At 35.8% G+C, this 20948-nt stretch overlaps 1 protein-coding gene across 2 annotated transcripts; it reads right to left on the reverse strand.

The window, feature by feature from the left end:
- Positions 1 to 16915: 16915 nt before the first annotated feature.
- LOC113281219 (cell division cycle 20.2, cofactor of APC complex-like) lies at positions 16916 to 19953 on the reverse strand. 2 transcript variants are annotated; one of them, XR_003325986.1, is made up of 5 exons: positions 19585 to 19952; positions 18925 to 19194; positions 17981 to 18832; positions 17581 to 17895; positions 16916 to 17262 (listed from the first exon to the last, which is right to left on the reverse strand). XR_003325986.1 is itself a non-coding variant. In XM_026529899.1 (4 exons), exons 1-4 carry the CDS (start codon positions 19678 to 19680, stop codon positions 17755 to 17757), a joined length of 1359 nt encoding a protein of 452 aa, XP_026385684.1. In that variant the 5' UTR covers positions 19681 to 19953; the 3' UTR covers positions 17500 to 17754. The 2 variants fall into 2 exon arrangements, 1 of the variants encoding a protein (XP_026385684.1); XM_026529899.1 differs by lacking the exon at positions 16916 to 17262 and having other exon boundaries at positions 17500 to 17895; positions 19585 to 19953.
- Positions 19954 to 20948: the final 995 nt, after the last annotated feature.

The following is a 20948-nucleotide window of genomic DNA, read 5'->3' on the forward strand; positions in this document are numbered from 1 at the left end:
TCAGTTTCACTCATACAAATCATCATACATAAAGGAAATACCCCATTCTGAGCATCTATACCTGTTGTTGAAAGCATCACACCACCAAACTTACCAGTTAGGTGAGCTCCATCTAACCCAATAATCATTCTACAACCATTCATAAAACCTTTTATCTGTGCATTATACGCCAAAATGAGACTCTCAAATCTGTTATCTTTATCATCTTTGGACCAGCTGAAATGACCTATGCTCCTTGGGTTCAATGAGGTAGCAGTTATGACCAGTTGTGGTGTTTTTTTGTAACAAGTCTCAAATGTTCCATCCCTTTAAGAAAAAACAAGTCTTTAAACCGGCCACCGATATCTGTTAACCAGAAATTCCTATCCCCACTCCCCATTCTGAAACAGTAAACAAGAATGAAACAAATCAATTAAAAAATTTACAAGTCCATATCTAATTGCAAACCATTATCTAATATACAAATGGCATATACATTATCTAATACATTATCTTAAATTTACAGGTCCATTACAAATGGCAATGCAGTTGTACAAAATTTACAAGTCCCTACAGAAATGCCTTCAGAATTTCCTTTAAAGCAAAAAAGAGATACAGTTGAACTGCAGGAGAGGCAAACTGCAAACGCCAAAAACACAAGACTGGTTTTTTGTTTTTTGGTTTTTATCCAACAATGTAACACATCAAATATGCTATTTACAGTCTCTCTGGGATCATTTCATAGAGTTTAGACAATGCTATTAAGTGCGTATTAAGTGTGATTCTTTAACTGAAAGCAGTAGTATCAAATGACACCAGGTGAAGAGAGCAGATTTCCTTTTCGAAACAGAAACTAGGCTTTGAAAGTGAGAACTGCAATGCATACAAATAAAGGCCTTTGAAGTATATATATATCTAGTTGCAGAACACATGATACTCGTTGTTCATAACAAATATTAGTCCAGAAAATATAAGATTTTTCAATGCCCCAGTATGTACCTAAGACTTAATCATTTTAACAGGAGGTATGACAGCCGTGGCATTATTCAATTTCTTACCTAAATCCACTTCATAATGCAGTTGCATTTCATCAACATATTTCTATGCACTTCAGCACCACAACATTAGCATAACAATCAAGTTCATTTTTTAGTATAACAAATTAGCATGTCAAAAAGATGAAACAAACAGCATGTCAAAAAGATGAAACAACATTAGCATAACAATCAGCATTAGCATATTTCTATGCACTTCAGCACCACCTTGACTACAAAAACATCACCCAACCTCCGATTCATTTTCATTCTAGTTCATTTTTTATCTTCAATACAATCAAATACACAATCATCATAACTTACAACTTCATCTACATTTAACACAGTTCACCATCAACTCAACTCTTCTCTGTAAAAGTTGGATCACCGATTAACCTGCCCAAGATTTTCTCATGGAAGTAAATATAATATCTATGGAATGGAAAAAACAACCATGAATTATGAACTTGAATTTCCAACTTAGGAAAACCAGCTAAAGCTTGATCGTAAGCACCATCACAATAAGCACAATGGACATTACAATAAGCATTTTGTCATTTAACCCTAACAATCTTCCATACTTATCAATTTAGCTCAAATAGCTCATGCTTTTACAGTAATAATAGCTATGCAATAACACCATCACAATAAGCATTTTTTCATTTAACCCTAACAATCCTCCATACTTATCAATTTAGCTCAAATAGCTCATGCTTTTACAGTAATAATAGCTCTGCAATAATAGCTTTATATTTGTTCCCTGAAACAAATTACAACTCATGCTTTTACAGTAATCATACCAAAAATTCAATTATCCCCTAAAAATGGAAAACCCCCAAATTATAATCCCCAAATTCGTCAAACCCTAATTTTTTTGTACTACAAAAACCCTAAATCGTAAAACCCCAAAAAAATCGTAAATCGTGAAACCCATCCTTTTAGAACCCAAACCCTAAATCTTAAAACCCAAAAAAAATTAAGGAAGTTACCTAAATCGTCTTCCTGTCTCTCAATCTCTCATCGTCTTCCTGAAGTTCATCGTCTCCCTGTCTCTCAATCTCTCTCTGACACGGATTAGAACAATGGTGAAACCCATCATTTGTACGATCTGAAACCGTAATCAAAACACAAAACAAAAGTAAGGTTAACTTTTACCTGTTCTTCACCTGTCCACGAACACCTTGCCTTGCATCTAATTCGTCTAATCGAGCAAGAACTTCTCTTCTTATTCCCGTCTCTCAATCTCTCATGGGTGATTACAGATCTCGCATGTCTCTCTATCTCTGGTTTGTGTGGCTGAAACACGATAGACAGGAAGATAAGAATTGAAGCGCACGTACGAACCACACGTTTGGTACAGGTGTCGGTTAAGGTCCACGCATATCAATAATTTTGGGGCACACGTGTCAGCCTTGGTACACGCTTCGTTTATGAAAGGGCAAAAAAGAAAATTCACCTAACAGTTGACTAGTCAAAGGAAGTGAAAATGCCCCATTTTGACCAAAATAGGGAAAACTAACGGAATGGGGCATTTTGATTTCTTGCCTAACGTCCGGGGCATTTTCAAACCTAGGGGGTCGATTTTGGGGCATTTTGTCCTTTAACCCAACACTAAGAGGCAAGATCTGGGTGTACCGATTTCGAGCTGCACTTCCGCAAGAGACAAAGGAGGAGGTCATGACGTAATACCAGTAGACATAGTGAACACCTCCTTGATGGTCACTGCAGCATATATAAAATTTTGTCATGAAGCCTCTATTGTTTTTCATATGGCAGTTCATTTCTGTCTTCTAAAGAAGGTTGTCTTTACGCAACTAACGATTCCTTGCGCTAGGAGAGGTAAGATGTTTGTATTTTTCCTGAAGTGGGCAATTATTATGCTTCGTACAGGCTTATGGAGGGAAAGAAATGTTCAGTCTATACATATGGACTGCACCTCCATTGTGGTGGTTGGGTTTACCATTCAGATTATAGAGCAAATAGCGGATCCAAGTGGAACTGGCGAATCCAGGCCTAAGCATAGCTCTCGGTGGCAAGTACGTGTTGTGCTCATTCGCAGATTGGATCCAGCAACATCCATAGTAAATGCTTTTAAAGTAATACAAGCTGACATTGACGCGAATTCCGAGGTGACCACTGTTACTTCTATTTGGCCAGGTTATGCAATGATTGCTACAGTTAGTAGGGCAGTTCATTTACACCTGGGAAAAGTTGACTACAGACAACTAAAGGTCTTTTGTACTAATAAAGGCAGGATAACAGTGCCACGAGGGACAGAAGTTGCAGTATCCATCAGGTTAGTTCCTCAAGGAAGGACTGGAACTTTTCAAGCAAACTGCCTTATTCACTGTGACAAGGAAGAGCACATGCAGATCCTTAGTTCTGCCTTAGATGGAGTGAGCAACTTGGATGGTGGGAAGTACAGACTACTAGTGACGCGCTGCAGTTTGGACCGTGAGGAAGCGTTCTCGATGCCAGCCAGTTCATGTGCGCCTGTCATGCATTTCTGCATCAAGCTTATTCTCGCTGGATATTCTGCAATACTTGACAATTCAATTCTACATCCTTGAGGACAAGGACGTTTTGAAGGGGTCGGTAATGTCATGTACCCGATATCGTAAGGGAGTGTCCTTTATCAATTTACTTATTTGTATTTAGTATGATTTATATAGTTGGTAGCCTTTAGTTTAGAAGTGGGTGTATTTATCCATTGTAATGGTGGGAGTGTGATGTAACCACTTGGACTCTTGGGAGTCGTTGATACTAGGTTAGGAAGGGGTAGTAGCCTTATAAGCAGAACTAGTCCTGTAACGAGAGTTATGGAAAATTATAATCAATTGAATCGTCTATCGATTTTAGGCTGTTCACAAGAGCATAGAAACTTGATTCTTTGAATCAAGTATTTATCTTGTCATTGTACATCCAGGTACATGACAACATCCAGGTACATGACAATATGATTTTCATTCTCATGAACAAATACATTTATGAATTAAGGAATGAAATCTTTGCAAACCGTGGCTTAATGTTCATGAATTGATTCTTGCGAATCAATCCGATTTTGTTTCAATTGGTTCATCAATATTTCTATGAGATAGTGAACAATTGAACAACTCTATGTGAAACACAATTAGATTCATTTGATTATCTTTCATGATTGATTGATCACCATAGTTGATCTAGATGTGTTAGATGAATGTGGTTAAGACAAAAGTGTTCATATGGCTTTCTTTGGTTAACTGTTATTGAGTCAACTCAATATAGACGTTTAGGTATGGTTACCCATATCTAAATGAAGGTATATGTTAGAGCATTGCTCCGTCGAACTCGCAAGCGTTGCTATCTCAAGCTTGTTTGTCAAGTTTAGTTTCCAAAACTATAAGTCTTGATTTCTAGTCTACTTATAGCTAAGTCTCGGATTAGGATAGAAATTGTAGTTGAGCATTAGACTTCACGGCATTCATCGATTGAAGACGAAGAACTACTAAGGGGAGCTTGTGGAACTTCATCAACAAAAGGTATGTGGAGACTTGAACTCATCTATCACTCAAAAGTCTATCTACTTTATCTCCTATTTGAGACAAAAGTTGTATACCTATATAGACTTCAATTATGCACATTTGACATTTAGAGCTGAATTTAACTCGCTTACATATTTCTCGAAATATGTGTTGGTAAGCTTTCGCTTTAACCAAGTTCATCTTATATTCTTGACGAAAGTCAAAAGATGATCATATGAAAATCGCCTAGTAATATCTTACATGATTTGTATAAGACAATCATTTGATGTAGACTCGGAATGTTTTGTATTGATCATTCGATCACTTGAAAATTGCTTTGAAGCTAATAGTTTGTGTGAGACAGCTATTGTCGTCTTCCGAGAATGTTTCAATGGTTGAAATGAGAGTTTAGAACAATTGGATATAAGCACAGTATGCGTACTTGCATATGTGTGATCCAAGTCCGAGAACCATGGTATGCATACCCTTTGCGTACTGATTTGTTTAGTTGATGTCCGGGAACTAAGTACGCATACCGGTATGCGTACTGACATGAGGTTCAAGTTCCCGGACTTCACTGAATTTGGTGGTATGCGTACACGTTCGCATACTGGCGAACCCAAACTTAGTCCGACCACTATGGTATGCGTACCCGTTTACATACTTGAGTGGATTATGTTCTAAAATCGGTTTGTTCATGAACTAATATATTTATATAATAAGTAATAAAATCTTTTGCAAACCGTGACTATAATGTTCATGACTTGATTCGCGTGAATCAAAATCGATTTTGCTTCAATTGTATCTTGTATACTTCTATGAGAATATAAACAATTGAACAACTCTAGAACTAGTTTCATTTGAGTCATTTGAACTAGTTATGGTTAAGATGAATGAGGTTGATATGAAAGTGTTCATATGGCTAACTTCGGTTAACTATTGTTGAGCCAACAAAGGTGTACACGTTTAGGTACGGTTACTCATATATAAATGAAGTCACTTTATATTTGTGTGTAACAAGCTAAGTTTGATCTAACGGTTGAAAGATATTAGCTTGAACATAATCAGGTTTTCATGTAACGGTGAATATTGAATGCTTTGTTACCAAGGTAACATTGATTGCAAACCCTGATTTGAAGACTATATAAAGGAGAACTCTAACAACTGGGAAACCTAATCCCCACACCTCCTGTGTGATAGTTCCGACTAGAGTCGATTCTCCTCTAACCTTAGTTTTTCCAAAACCCTATAGGTTAATGACTCGGATACTTCATTGTGATTGTGAAGCCAGACCCAACTATTTTCTCTGTAGTTGCGCATTCTGATCTTGTTGTTTTGTATCGTGATTGAGTACTATCTTCTCTAATATTTTCTCGAAACTTAATCTCCGATAGGCAAGATAAAAAGTAGTCACAAACATCTTCGTCTCATCGTTTGTGATTCCACAATATCTTGTTTCGCTACCATACGATTAAGATTATTGTGAGGTGATTGATATTTCTAGGTTTTTCTTCGGGAATATAAGTCCGGTATATCAATTGGTTCTTGTTCACCTTGATTTATCAAAAGACGAAACAAAACTCATAGGTTTATCTGTGGGAGACATATTTATCTATTCGATAGACTTTTCTGCGTGAGACAGATTGGTTTATCAAGTCTTCGAGTTTGGGTCGTAGCAACTCTTAGTTGTGGGTGAGATCAGCTAAGGGAATCAAGTGCGTAGAGTCCTGCTAGGATTCAGAGACATAAGGAGTGCAACTGTACCTTGATCAGTGTGAGATTGGTTGGGGCTCAACCACATTCCAGTCTGAAGTTAACTTGGAGTAGGCTAGTGTCTATATACAGTGTGGTGTTCAAATATGGACTAGGTCTCGGGGTTTTTCTGCATTTCGGTTTCCTCGTTAACAAAACTTCTTGTGTCTGTGTTATTTATTTTCCGCATTATATTTGTTTATATAATTGAAATATCACAGGTTGTGCGTAAGATCAATTAATTGTGAATCCAAACTTTGGTTGTTGATTAAATTGATTGACACTTGGATATTGGTTTTTTATACCGTCCAAGTTATTTCTTACATTCAATCGAGCTCGCAAGTTCCTATTTGTTTGATTGCAGATTGAATTGAGATATAACCCTTTGATATACCTTTCTTAAGATTGAGTCTGACTGTCTAGTTGATTCTCTTGAAATTATATTGAAGTTAGTCCATACATATTGCTAAGAGAAATATTGGGTGTGGTTGTTAGACCCCCGCTTTTTCAGTATATTTCATTTGTGTGTGACAAGCTAAGACCATCTAACGGTGGAGAGATATTGCTTTGATTTTAAGCAGACTTAGCTTGAATCTTAAATCAGTTTTTCATCTAACGGTGAATATTGAATGCTTTGTTACTAAGTTATCTTAGCTTTGATTGAAAGCAAACCCTGATTTGAAAGACTATATAATGGAGAACTCTAGCAACTGGAAAACCTAATCCCGACACTTTCCTGTATCCTAGTTGCGACTAGAGTCGATTCTCCTTTAACCTAGGTCGATCCAAAACCATTATAGGTTAACGACTTGAATACTTCATTTGGGATCGTGAAGCCAGATCCAACTATTTTCTCTGTAGTTGTGTATTATGATCTTACTTGTTTTATCGTATTGAGTACTATCTTCTCTAAGATTTGCTCGAGATTTATCTCCGATAGGCAAGATATAAAAAGTAACCACAAATCTCTTCGTCTCATTCTTTGTGATTCCGAAGTAACTTCTTCTACTACCATATAGTTAAGTTATTGTGAGGTGATTGATATTTCTAGGCTGCTCTTCGGGAGTATAAGACCGGATTATCAATTAGTTCATGTTCACTTTGATTTATCAAAAGACAGAACAAAAACTTCGTAGGTACTTCTGTGGGAGACAGATTTATCTATCATAATAAACTTATCTGTGGGAGACAAATTTGTTTCTAAGTCTTCGACTTTGGGTCGTAGCAACTCTTAGTTGTGGATGAGATCAGATAAAAGAATCAAGTGCGCAGGATCCGGCGTGGTTCTGGAGGCGTAAGAAACGCGACTGTACCTTAATCGGTGTGAGACTTGGTTAGGGCTCAACTACATTTCAATGAAGTTAACTTGTAGTGGGCTAGTGTATGTAGCGGATTAATACAGTATGGTGTTCAATATGGAGTCGGTCCCGGGGTTTTTCTGCATTTGCGGCTTCCTCTTTAACAAAATTTCTGATGTCTGTGTTATTTCTTTTCTGCATTATATTCGTTTATATAATTGAAATATCACAGATTGTGCGTAGTTCAATCAGTTGAAAATCCGACCTTGTTTGTTGGATATAACTTGATTGATACTTGGGCATTGGTCTTTGGTACCGTCCAAGTCATTTTTCTTATCAATCAGGCTCACGGATTTTTATCTGTTTGTTTTGCTGATTGGGTTGAGAAATAGAGATAAATCTCTTTGATATATCTTTTGATTGAGCTCGCTTTTAAGTTGGTGCTCTCGGAATTATATTGGAGTTTGTCCATGCATATTGCTGAACGTATTGGGTGTGGTTGTTATACCCCGCCTTTTCAGTTTGTATCAGAGCAGGAAAACACGCTAATACATAATAAGTCTGTGTTTGAAGCAATATGATTTTTATGGAAGAGTATATATCTAATAACGTACTAGTTCAGAAATTACCATATTTTTTTCAAAGCTTGAATTCACCTGAGAGAACTGTCACATCTAGGTCAATATATAAATATCCTCGTGATGTAGAAACTGTTGATAATGGGAAACATGCCTAGAAGAACAGTTGGATGAACTTTCTGACGAAGGTGACTCATATATTGATAGAGATGTTGATGAGGAAATCTCAGAGTATGTTTAAGTTATTGAAACCAGTGTAAAAGTTGACAACTTCTTCTGTCACTAATTTTCTAACCCTTCTCAATTGAGAAAATAAGAAATTGAGAAGAATTTACTCAGGTCTTTATTCTTGGAATAACATTAACGATTTAATGCTCAAAGATCGTGTGAATGACCTAAGCAAAAAGTCACTTGAACGTGATAATCTTCGTCAAGATTTCTCTAAGTCAGAAGAAAAACTTGCAGCAACTGAAGCAAGTATTAACTCCCAGCAAATAAGTTTTGATGATAGGGGAAGTGCTTATCTCGCTCGAGAAAAATGCCTTGAGGCTGATTTAACTGCTGCTCTTGATAAAATCAAGATGTTGGAAGAGGACTTGAAAAAGTTCAGTACTAGTTCAAGCAAACTAACCACAATGCTAGCAGCAGGTAAAAATCATCGTGATACACGGGGATTAGGCTATAAGGGAATATATGCTCCAATTATTAGCACAGAGGTAAAATTTGTCAAGGCTAGTGATTCTTCTGAACAAAAGGCTTCTACTGATGGAAAAAGTGAAATACCTTCACCGGCAGTTAAGGTTAAAAATAGCACAGTATATAAACCTCCAAAACCAGCACATATGAATCCGGGTAAGAACGTTCCTTATATTTGTCATTATTGCGGAAACAAAGGTCACCGATGTCGTTTTCGTATAAGGAATGAAAAACTTCATGATATTCTTGTTTGGGTGTCAAAAGAAGTGATTAAACGTAGATCATATGTTAAGGCTAATACCCTTGACATTACAGGTTGCAAACGTCCAATCTTTAGGCAAAGGAATTAGTGTTGTGATAAACCTATATTTGCCTATAAACGTCATACGAAGTCTTTTCACAATTGTAATGATTATCCAAATTATAACTTTGTAAAGACGAAGACAAGATCCGATGCTCCCAATTGGAGAAAGACTAACTTGCAAAAGAATAGTCAATCCAATTCTCTTCTGAGAAATCTAGAAGAGAGTAATGGAAAGAAGGCTCTGATTGTTCCTAAACGCACTCAGAAGTGGGTAACAAAGAAAGCCAATGATGCTTTGAGTGTGAAAAGGAATGATCTCCCAGAAAATTCCATGATTATGGAGAAGGAAGTATCCATGATGTTGGAAGTTAAATAGTTCTTTGGAAATATGTATTTGGATATGAAAGGTTCTAAAATCGATCTCTTTCATGATAATCCAAAAGTGAAACACAAGAATTGGTGGAAGAAGAAACGAGGTAAGCCAAAGACTATAGATTGTGAAAAATCGATAATTGCATAAAAGTCGGTTTCTGTCACCTGTGGTGACCAAGAAATTGTTCACCTCAAAACAACTTGATTTTGTTGGAAGTGCATCCTCACCAAGGAATACCCTTCTATGTATACGGTGACGGAAGCACAAGAACTGGGGCGCACATATTGTGTTGGGTAAGATTTTGAATTTTTGGTAAGACCATAGAGTTCGATTGGATTCTTATGAAAAGGTATGTCTATAAACTTGAGCAAGATTTATGATTTTATTATTTGCTTAAAGTGTTTATCATGATCCATGTACCTTGTGTATCGTTCATGTCTACCTAACTTGATTTTTGTTTAAGGTTCTTAAATGTTCAGGTTCAAAAATAGCAGTTCGGGATGTTTGGCCTTCATGGTACACATACCAGGTAAGCACACCATCATTTAAAATCAAAATCCAAGGACTTTAGTTCGCAAACAACGTTTGCAAACAAGTTACACCCGTTTGTGAACTGGCTTGTAGACGTCGTTATTTGACAACTTGTGTCGTAACTTATTCGTTCGAACTCGGAATGACCTAATTCTTTTTGCATTATCTTCCTATTTTAATTCTCTTTTAAAATGGTGATGAGAAATCCTGAATTTGTATTAGTTAAGATTGGACTTTGTCCCGTCTCTTGTTTTTGAGTGTTTTGCTTTGTTTCGTCGCACTTGTACCACTTCTCTTGAATTTGGGCACTTGGATTCTTGGAGTACTTATCTTATGAGCTCATTTGTATCTTTTATAAAAAAATGTTGTTGGTGAATCACAAAGAAGAAAGTTCAAGAATGGGCAGTAGTACGCGTTACTCAGGGATTCTTGAATGTTCACAATCCTCTTATGTGAACTATGGTGCATGGTCGTTAATGACTTTGTATTTTCTTCTTTGTTAAGAAAATCTTTTTATACGCTTTTGGTAGCCATTCTTGGTGTAAATCCATGTGAAAAATATTGATTCTACCTTCTAAGGGAGAATCATCTTGTATGTTCTTTACGAGTTTGTTTCGTACAAGTTTGTCTCTTCGTTTTGTTGTCTAGGAAACTTCTTACGAGAATTTTTTCTTATGTTTAAGAAGGAGAACTAGGGTTTGAAATAGCATTTATTGTGATTACACATAGATATTTCAACGATTTTCATCTTGCAATGTTATTAGATTTATTTATTTAAATTCTAAGTTATTTGGAAGATGATTTTGCAGTATTAATCTTTATTGGTATTATATATTGCAAAAATATTTTATGGAATATGTTGTGTTTACGTACATGAACTATGATTATCTAATATGCTCAAAAGTTAAGTCTATTATGTCATTATGTAAATATTGATAAAAGATAGAATGAACTTTTGAAAATTCCGTAGTGTTGAACTTTCCCTGATCCACTTTTATGTGAAACTACTGTATGGCTCCATAAGTTTTCTTATGTTGGGAGTTCCCGATTAAATTAATCAGTAAGCTCTCTTGTGGTTAATTTTTTTTCGAGTTTATCGGATACAAATCCATGTGGTTTGTTAATGTTCAAAGAAATCCTTATTTTCTTGTAAACGTAAGGTCGTTGGGGGAAAGTTCTTAATTAAACTTGTGCTTAATTGCCAAATCTTTGTGGGGAGTGCGGCTGTGGAATATTGTATGAGTTATCTTGTGTTTTTATAAACTCCTTGATGAATACAAGAAGTTTCGACTATGTAAAATCATCGAAACAAAGTTGATATGTTCTCTTTTATTCATGAATTATCTCTTTGAGAATTTCATTATGATCTCATAGTTTTCGTACCTTTTCCAATTTATATTGACAAAAAGGGGGGAATTATTTGGTATTTCACACTACATACATATGGTTTACGGATCATTATGTAAGGGGAAGTGGTTTTCATTGTGAGATGGAAGTATTGACTAAGGGGGAGTGATACATATCACCGTAGTATTATTGTCAAAGTTGTGATGCAACTGGACTTTGATGTTGTGTAATAATACTATGACATTGTATAAGAATGGTTGAGAACAACTGTTTCTGATTATTATGGATACTGATCTTCGACAACAATGATGCTGAGTTGAACACGTTCAGAATCGTTGGAGTACTTGGAGTAACGAAGAATTCAAGGAATGTTAAAGAGCCAAGGAAATCAAGCATGATGAATGAGAAGCTACAAATTTTATTTATTTTGTAATCCATATGCATTGATAGTTTTGTCACTAAAATTGACAAAGGGGAAGATTGTTAGAGCATTGATCGGTCGAACTCGCAAGCGTTTCTTTCTCAAGCTTGTTTGTCAAGTTTAGTTGATCAAAACTATAGTCTTGATTTTTGGTCTACTTATAGCTATGTCTCGGAGTAGGATTAGTTGAGATCTATACTTCACCGCGTTCATCGATTGAAGACGGGGATCTACTAAGGAGAGCTTGGAGGAACTTCATCAACAAAAGGTATGTGAAGACTAAAACTTATCTATCACTCAGAAGTCTATTCTATTGTATCTCCTAATGAGACTAAGTCGTATAGCTATATAGACTTTTATATTATACACATTTGACATTAGCTATGTTCATTATATTATTGACGAGTTTAGTTGGAAACAACTTGTTTGTTGGAAACTAAATAATAAGTCAAAAGATGATCATGTGGAAATTGCCTTGAAATATCTTACATGATTTGTATGAGACAATCATTTGATGTCGACTTGAAATGTTTCGTATTGATCATTCGATCACTTGAAAAATTACTTGAATCTAATAGTTTGTGTGAGACAGCTATTATCGTCTTCTAAGGATGTTTCAATAATTGAAATGGGAGTTTAGAACCAAAACCTTTGTCTGGATACAACATAGTATGCGTACCTAGTATGCAAACTGTTTTGGTATGATTCAGGTCCGGGAACCTTGTTGGCATACTTAGTATGCGAACGGTTTTAACTATAAAGTCCTGGAACCTTTTTTGCATACTAGTATGCGAATGGTTCTACCTGAACTAGGTCTGGACGGCTATTTGCATACCCTTTTGCAAACGGCTGGACAATACCAAAGTCCGGAAGCTATAGGTTGCGTACCTGTTTGCAAACTTAGTGGTTAAAATTCTAAAATCAATTAAGTATGATTTTCATACTCATGAATAAATACATTTATGAATTAAGGAATGCAATCTTTGCAAACTGTGGCTTAATGTTCATGAATTTATTCTTATGAATCAATCCGATTTTTTTTCAATTGGTTCATATATACTTCTATGAGATAGTGAACAATTGAAAAACTCTATGTGAAACACAATTAGATTCATTTGATTGTCTTTCATGATTGATTGATCATCATAGTTGATCTAGATGTGTTACACGTTTAAGTACGGTTACCCATATCTAAATGAAGGTATATTTCATTTGTATGTAACAAGCTAAGACCATCTAACGGTGGAGAGATATTGCTTTGGTTTTAAGAAGACTTAGCTTGAATCTTAAATCAGGTTTTCATCTAACGGTAAATATTGAATGCTTTGTTACCAAGCTATCTTAGCTTTGATGGAAAGCAAACCCTGATTTGAAAGACTTTATAAGGGAGAACTCTAGCAGCTGGAAAACCTAATCCCGACACTTTTCTGTGTCCTACTTGCGACTAGAGTCGATTCTCCTTTAACCTAGGTTTTTTCAAAACCATTATCGATTAACGACTTGAAGATTTCATTTGGGATTCGTGAAGCCAGATCCAACTATTTTCTCTGTAGTTGTGTATTCTGATCTTACTTAATCTATCGTATTGAGTACTATCTTCTCTAAGATTTTTATCGAGATATATCTCCGATAGGTAAGATATATAAGGTAATCACAAAGCTCTTCGTCTCATTCTTTGTGATTCTGCAGTAACTTATTCTGCTATCATGTAGTTAAGTTATTGTGAGGTGATTGATATCTCTAGGATGCTCTTCAGGAGTATAAGACCGGATTATCAATTGGTCCCTCTTCACCTTGATTTATCATAATACGGAACAAAAACTTCGTAGGTACTTTTTTGGGAGATACATTTATCTATCAGAATAGACTTATCTGTGGGAGACATATTTTTTTATAAGTCTTTGACTTTGGATCGTAGCAACTCTTAGTTATGGGTGAGATCATCAAAGGGAATCAAGTGCGCAGAATCCGGAGTGAATCTAGAGGCGTAAGGAATGCGGCTGTACCTTAATCGGTGTGAGACTTGGTTAGGGCTCAACTACATTCCAGTCTGAAGTTAACTTGTAGTAGGCTAGTGTCTGTAGCGGCTTAATACAGTGTGGTGTTCAATCTGGACTAGGTCTCGGGGTTTTTCTGCATTTGTGGTTTCCTCGTTAACAAAATTTCTGTTGTCTGTGTTATTTCTTTTCCGCATTATATTCGGTTACATAATTGAAATATCACAGGTTGTGCGTAGTTCAATCAATTGATAGATCTGACCTTGTTTATTTGATTTAACTTGATTGACACTTGGGAATTGGTCTTTGGTACCGTCCAAGTTATTTCTCTTATCAATTAGGCTCACGGATTTCTATCTGTTTGATTTGGTGATTAGGTTGAGAAATAGAGATAAAGATCTTTAATATATCTCTTTATTGAGCTCGCTTTTAAGTTGGTGCTCTCGGAATTATATTGGAGTTTTTCCATACAGATTGTCGAACGAATTATTGGGTGTGGTTGTTATACCCCCGCTTTTTCACACAACAACATCATCCCAATCACGATTTATGCATCCTCACCAATTTATCCTATCAATATGATTCGCAAACTCATCTCTCAAAATCACCAGAGACAAATAACATGAGAAGAAGGAGATAGGAGAAAGAGATAGGAGAATAAGAAAGAAGAAAGAAGAAAGAAAACTTATCTTCTCGATCGAGTGAAGATAAGACCAAAGAGAATTACTAGGATACCCAATTGATTGGATGTGACAGCCACCTAGTGCCCCAAGAAGAATTTTTGACTGCCTTAATAGTCTTTGTTATAAAAAGACTATATTGCCCTTCATACAAATCTGATGATATCTTCTTCGTCCTGTATCCGAACAGCACGTTCGAGTAGTCCATTTTGCATATCTTTTTGAGATCTATCCAAAAGTACTAGTATAGTATCTAAATGATCGTTAGATTAATTTATATTAGTTAGAATCTATATTAACTAATCGAGTCGTTAGCGGCTAAATCGTCTCTTGATAATCTCCAGACCGGTCAATTAGTGTTGACATGCTTGAGGGTCTTTACATGAATATTATAGATATAATATCAAATGAAAAGGGTACCAACTACACCACAATATTTTCGATATCAACCTATTCAATAAATACCTTTGTAATCTAACACAGACACAAACTATCAAGGAGATTACTTAAACAAGATGTACACTTGGTATATAGCGTAAGTTTGAATCTGATCCAAACTATGGGATCAAACCGTTAGAGCACTGCTCAGTCGAACTCGCATGCGTTGCTATCTCAAGCATGTTTTTCAATGTTAGTGATTAAAACTATAAGTCTTTGTTATAAAAAGACTATATTTCCCTTCATATAAATCTGATGATATCTTCTCCGTCTTGTATCCGAATGACACGTTCGACTATTCCATTTCGCATATATTTTAGAGATCTATCCAAAGGTACTAGTATCGTATCTAAATGATCGTTATATTAATTTTTATTAGTTAGAATCTATATTATCTAATCGAGTCATTAGCGGCTAAATCATCTTCATACCAGTCAATTAGCTTTGACATGCTTGAGGGTCTTTACATGACTATTATAGATATAATGTCAAATGACAAGGGTACCAAGTACACCACAATATTTTCGATATCAACCTATTCAAGAAACACCCTTTGTAATCTAATACAGACACAAACCATCAAGGAGATTACTTAAACAAGATGTACACTTCGTATATAGCGTAAGTTCGAATTTGATCCAAACTATGGGATCAAACCAAGTGTTTGATTAACCTACAAGTGTATTTACTTTAATTATAAAGACAAGGCAATATAATGCAGAACTAAAGTAAATCACACGATACACAAGATTTTATTAAAGGCAAAAACAAAAAGGAAGAAAAAAAACTCGTACGTAGTCCAGTTTTGAATACTCGAAGAATTAAGCCGCTATACAAAGAATACTACAACTTTGTATAGTTGAGACTAAATAAAGTAACTCAAAGTTACTCAGTTCCTTCAATATCCGTGCGCATAGAACTAATCTGGTATGCGCACGTGAATCCTAAGGTCCACTATTTTAAGTCGACTCACTTGCTATGAAGATTCCATTAGCCACTCGACTCCTTTGGATCGTATTCCAAAACAGTCAAGGACTAATTTTTTTTAGTAACCTCTATATCAATCTCCAAGTTCAATAAGTTAATCAAAATACGATTACCGAAATAATCAATCTTAGTTCACAAACTATCGAAGTAGATCTCAAAGGAAAATACTAGGATAGATTGTCGATTTGTACAATAAGCTTTAAGAGTCTATACGAGATAAAAAAAAGTTGTTAGAGTAATGCTCGGTTGAACCCAATTTTTTTTTTAATCTCAATCTTGTTGTCAATGTCAGATGAACAAAACTATATCTTGATTCCTAGTCTATTAGGTCAACTCTCGGACTAGGTTAGAATTTGATAGTTGAGTATCATACATGTCCTTTTTAATTGGAGATTTGTTCTTCACAATTTCTGTTTTTCTACTCTTTAATAGAAAGCAGTCTTTTCGTGAAGGAGTTTAATTGAGCAATTACAAAGGAGTTTTTCAAGTAAGATCCATCCTCTTCTTCTACTTTGAATTTATTATTTTTGAAAAGAATTATGGGAAGAACAAATGGTGATAATAGAAAACCTAAGAGAAATTCTAAGGATGTCTATACACCCAATCTCAAAGATAAATATGAAAGAATCATCTTTTTAAATGAAGATTGTTATAAGACCTATGTGAAAATTTCCACTAGAGATATTATCCTAGAGAAGAAATTGGAAGAATCGTATGTTCTTTGTGATGATTTATCTTGTTTTGAGAAGTACAATCTTGACAACATCTTTAATGGTTCTGGTGAAGGATTTGACACGCTTAGAAGAGTATTTTATGCTGACATATTTGATAACTGCAAATCCAAGGGAATTATTATTTCTCAAAATTTTTGTAGCAATTGCAGTTTGTGGTATGATATATGCAATTCACTCTAAACGAAGCTTTATGATAAGTTGGTTATACAAGCTCAAAATAAGCTACAAAAGTTTTCTACTGAAAATGGTCTTCTTACAGAATACGAAGGTTACAAGAGAAATTTGAATTATGCACTGTAGAGAGAACTGAAATGGTAAATCTGTCAAGGCAAGGTTTTCAATTTTATTGCTCATTTGTTCGTAAAAAAAACCCTTCAGATTTTTGAGATCAACATAATTTTCCAGACTCATCACACACTAAAAACTATAGCTTTGTAGGTAAAAAATATGAAATACATGAGGTTCTTGATTCCTTTCCTCCCATTTTTTGTCCTTCCTCTCGATATCCAAGTCAAAAACCTGCAAACACCTTGGCAAATGAACTCTTGTTACACCCACCAACACTTGAGCTTGAGTAATATATTTGGTCCTGTGGATAATTCATTGTGGCATCCTGTTGAAAACAAACTCACTCATTAAAAAGTAGCCGATGCAATACAACCAACGAAAGCACAGCAAAATTATTGAGTTTCCAGAAAGAAGCAGGGATAAAAATCTGTATGGAAATCATGTTACTAAGCTGTCAGGACAGGAAGGGAAAAGACATGCAGAGAAAAAATTTCTAAGTAGATACATTCAGATGAAGAAAGTACCAAGTCTTTTTCAGAACTCAAGTCTAAACACAAGCAGCTTAGAAGAAGTAAAATTTGAAATTTTCATTAAATGGGTTGTAAGAGAATACAAGAAGTACCCAGAAAAGTATATAACCCACCTGAGTTACTACACGAAATGCTTGCATTACTAAATAAATGCATTTGCTGCATCAAAATCTAATATAAACACTGTACAGGTATTTCAACTCTCAAGACCTTCAGAACCAAGGAAACCCCCCGATACTGAAGCTCAGAATACGGATCAAAGGTTTTCTCTATCTTGCAACATTTACTCAGCGGATGCGATTAAAATGAGCAAACGGCTCTGGGTTTGCTTTAGGTGCAGGTTTAGCCAATTCAGGTGTACCAAATACATTCCAAAATCTCAGAGTTTCATCCCCTGCTGCAGATGCAACAGTACATCCATCCGGACTCTGCACAATTCACAAAAACAAGATTAACAACAGTTAAAGGAGGAGGGGAAGCTTATTATTCATGTGTCTTTGAATCAATTAGTACCTGAGCCATGTATAGAACCCTTGAAGTGTGACCAGTAAGCTCAGCAATCTTAACCATTGATGGATACTTCCAAAGGGTCAATTGGTTTTGAGTGAATCCATGAGAGCTCAAAAGTTCTCTCTCATTTTTGTTCCACAGCAAAGAACAAACTTGTGATCCAGTATCAACAGAATTTAAGCAAGCTCCAGTATGGGCGTTCCAAAATTTAATACATCTATCACCTCCGCCACCACCAGAAGCAAGTAAATTAGCCTGGAACGGACACCAAGCAAGGGCTTTTACAGCAGCAGTGTGGTCTTCGAGTCTGTGAAGCCATTGAGTTGGAGAGTTTGACGAAGCAACTGATCTATCCCAAATATGAAGAAGGTTGTCATTCCCTCCACTTGCTAGTTGTTGTCCTGATGAAGACCATTTCAATCCACACACTTCTTGATGATGTCCTCTATATGTTTCTACAATGTGGTTTCTGATTCTGACATCATTATTGATAATCAAACTGTCCATTCCTCCTGTGGATAGGACGTGGTTGTTCCAATCCATAGCACCAACTCGAGATTCATGACCACCTCGTAGTGTTCTCAGTTGTTTGTTAGATATAGAATCCCATAGTTGAACTTCGGAGTTGTTCAATCCAACAGCAATGTGACGACCATCAGGTGCCCAACTCACACTGGTAATAGGGCCTGTATCTTCATCGACGGTCATGAGTTCAGAACTGGATGAATCGGTTGCATCCCACAAGTACACGGTGTTTCCGAGAGCTATGGCAAGGACATTTCTGCTACCCCAATCCAGCAAATTCAAGTAGTAATCGTCAATGATCTCTGGAGCGTCCAATGTCCTATCCGAAGTCTGGCATCAAAAAGACAAGAACATCAGAACCATTTGAAGAATCAATATATTCAGAAATAACCAAAAGTCTCGAATTTGAAGAAAAAACTCACTTGGGGAATGGATCTTCGGGGCTTTGCTGGTTTTGCTTGTTGAAGTGATGAAGTTTCAGGGAACAGCAACTGAGCAGGTGTAGCTGGCTTGTTCTTGAAAGCTAGAATTCTGCTTCTGTTTAAGTTCAAAGCCTCTGCAAGTTGCTTCCTGAAAGCCTCTTTCGCCGGAGAACTCGCAACTGGATTTTCCTTACCTTTCCTTGCTTCCATTAGCACGTAATGTGCATAATCGAAATCCATTGCAGATCTGTTCGGGATAAACCGATCACACTGCAATTTTCAAAATAGAAACCAGATCAAATCTATGCTACGGATGATATCAGAAACATATCAGATTAGACAACAGAAAAAGGTAACTAATTCCAAGAACTATTGGCAACCAGAAATCCCCAAGTCTGGGTAAAAAAACCCCAATTTTTACATTTAATTACAGAATCTGATAACAACTCAGGAAGCTTTTAAGTGAATAAAACCAATGAGGAAAAAAAAACCTAGATTTTGACAAACCCTCAATATTTCAAAATCCAGAAGACGAAAAAAACCCTAATTTCCTAACAATTGAAGAACAAAGTAAATCACAAAACCAATGTAAATTAATAAATAAAAAGTATTAGAATCTAACACCCTAGATTACAATGGAGAGATTGAAATAGAACATACATTATCTTTAGAGTTTTTTCTGCGGAGGACATGTTCTTGCAGTGGATTTCTTGATCTAGACTTGTACAACACACCGAAAGATCCTCCTGAGTCCATAAAAACAAAAACACAGAAAGAAACAACTCCTGCAAAATTGAAGAAGAATAGATCAACCAAGAAAAAAAATAACAATCAAACTGTAGAGAGACTATAATTAAACAAATTATGTATGAACCAAATGAGAAATCTAGATCTGAGAGCTTCGTTCCAGAGTGCGGTGAAATTAGATCTTAAAGTTTCGTTCAGGGAGGGGAAGCGGGAGGAGACATGGAAAGTAGAGTTGGTTCTGTGCTGGAGAGGTTATATATTTTGACGACGATGTGGTCGGTGAATAGTAGCCGTTAGGATTAGAGGGCAAAACCGCACTAATCGAAATTTAGAAAGCGCTTGTTATATTTGTAAGAAGGGTGCTCCTTGAGGTACCTAGAAAAACACTAATGGTACGTACCCTCTGCACATATCTTCCTACCCCATGTTTTGGTACCCGGATAAACCACCGATGTCTAATCTTTCTGAGAAAAGGAAACATTAGAGCCTGTTTGGTATAGTTTTCAAAAACAGTTTTCTGTTTTTAAAAACAGAGAAAACATAAAACATGAGAAAACGCGTTTGGTAGGGACATTTTCAGAAAATGTTTTCTGTCTGTTTTGTGTTTTTGAAAACAAAAAAATGAAAACGACAAATTATTGTTTTCTGTGTTTTCTCTTTTTTTTTTCTTTGTTCTTTTTTTCTTTTCAGAACAAAGTAAGAGATTGGGGGAATGACTGCAAGTGAGTCATGACTAATATCATTATCTCTTAGACGAATCTTTACATTTGATCTGATTCAGTTGATTTTCCTTGTTTTCAAAAATAGTTTACCAAACATTTTTTAGAAAATGAAAACAAGGAAAAAAGGGTATGTTTTTAAAACAGTGGAAAACTATTTTTGAAAACTGTTTTTGAAAACTGTACCAAACAGGCTCTTAGATTTTCTATTTTTTATCTTCCAAAACAGTGTCCCTAAGGTTCTTGGAGCGTATTCAGGAGATTCATGTCATCGACCACAAACACTAAAACTCCGTCAAAATCTTGAATCCCGGTTTCCTTTAGCTAAAAACTCATCATCACAAAAAAATCATTTTTGCTAAAAACTTTTAGTAGACTGTGAACAATCCACGTCATACACATCGTGCGGAGAAACCGATGCGTTTCTTATCAGTTTTCACTTGGAATTGAAATTAAAAACCAACACAAAAAAACTAGAACACCGAAATCAAAAACTGAAAACTCATAAAATTGAAATTCGAAACTGCAAACCAAAAAATATCAAAAGACAAGAAATCA

Source organism: Papaver somniferum, chromosome 5, assembly GCF_003573695.1.
Source record: "Papaver somniferum cultivar HN1 chromosome 5, ASM357369v1, whole genome shotgun sequence".
Classification (NCBI taxonomy): domain Eukaryota; kingdom Viridiplantae; phylum Streptophyta; class Magnoliopsida; order Ranunculales; family Papaveraceae; genus Papaver; species Papaver somniferum.

Excerpts from the sequence above, each read along its gene's own strand:
- LOC113281219 (XM_026529899.1), bottom strand. The coding sequence starts at position 19,680 with ATGGACTCAGGAGGATCTTTCGGTGTGTTGTACAAGTCTAGATCAAGA. Across the intron at positions 19,195-19,584 it reads GAAAAAACTCTAAAGATAAT|TGTGATCGGTTTATCCCGAA; the intron begins GTATGTTCTATT and ends TGAAAATTGCAG. Across the intron at positions 18,833-18,924 it reads CCCGAAGATCCATTCCCCAA|ACTTCGGATAGGACATTGGA; the intron begins GTGAGTTTTTTC and ends TTTTGATGCCAG.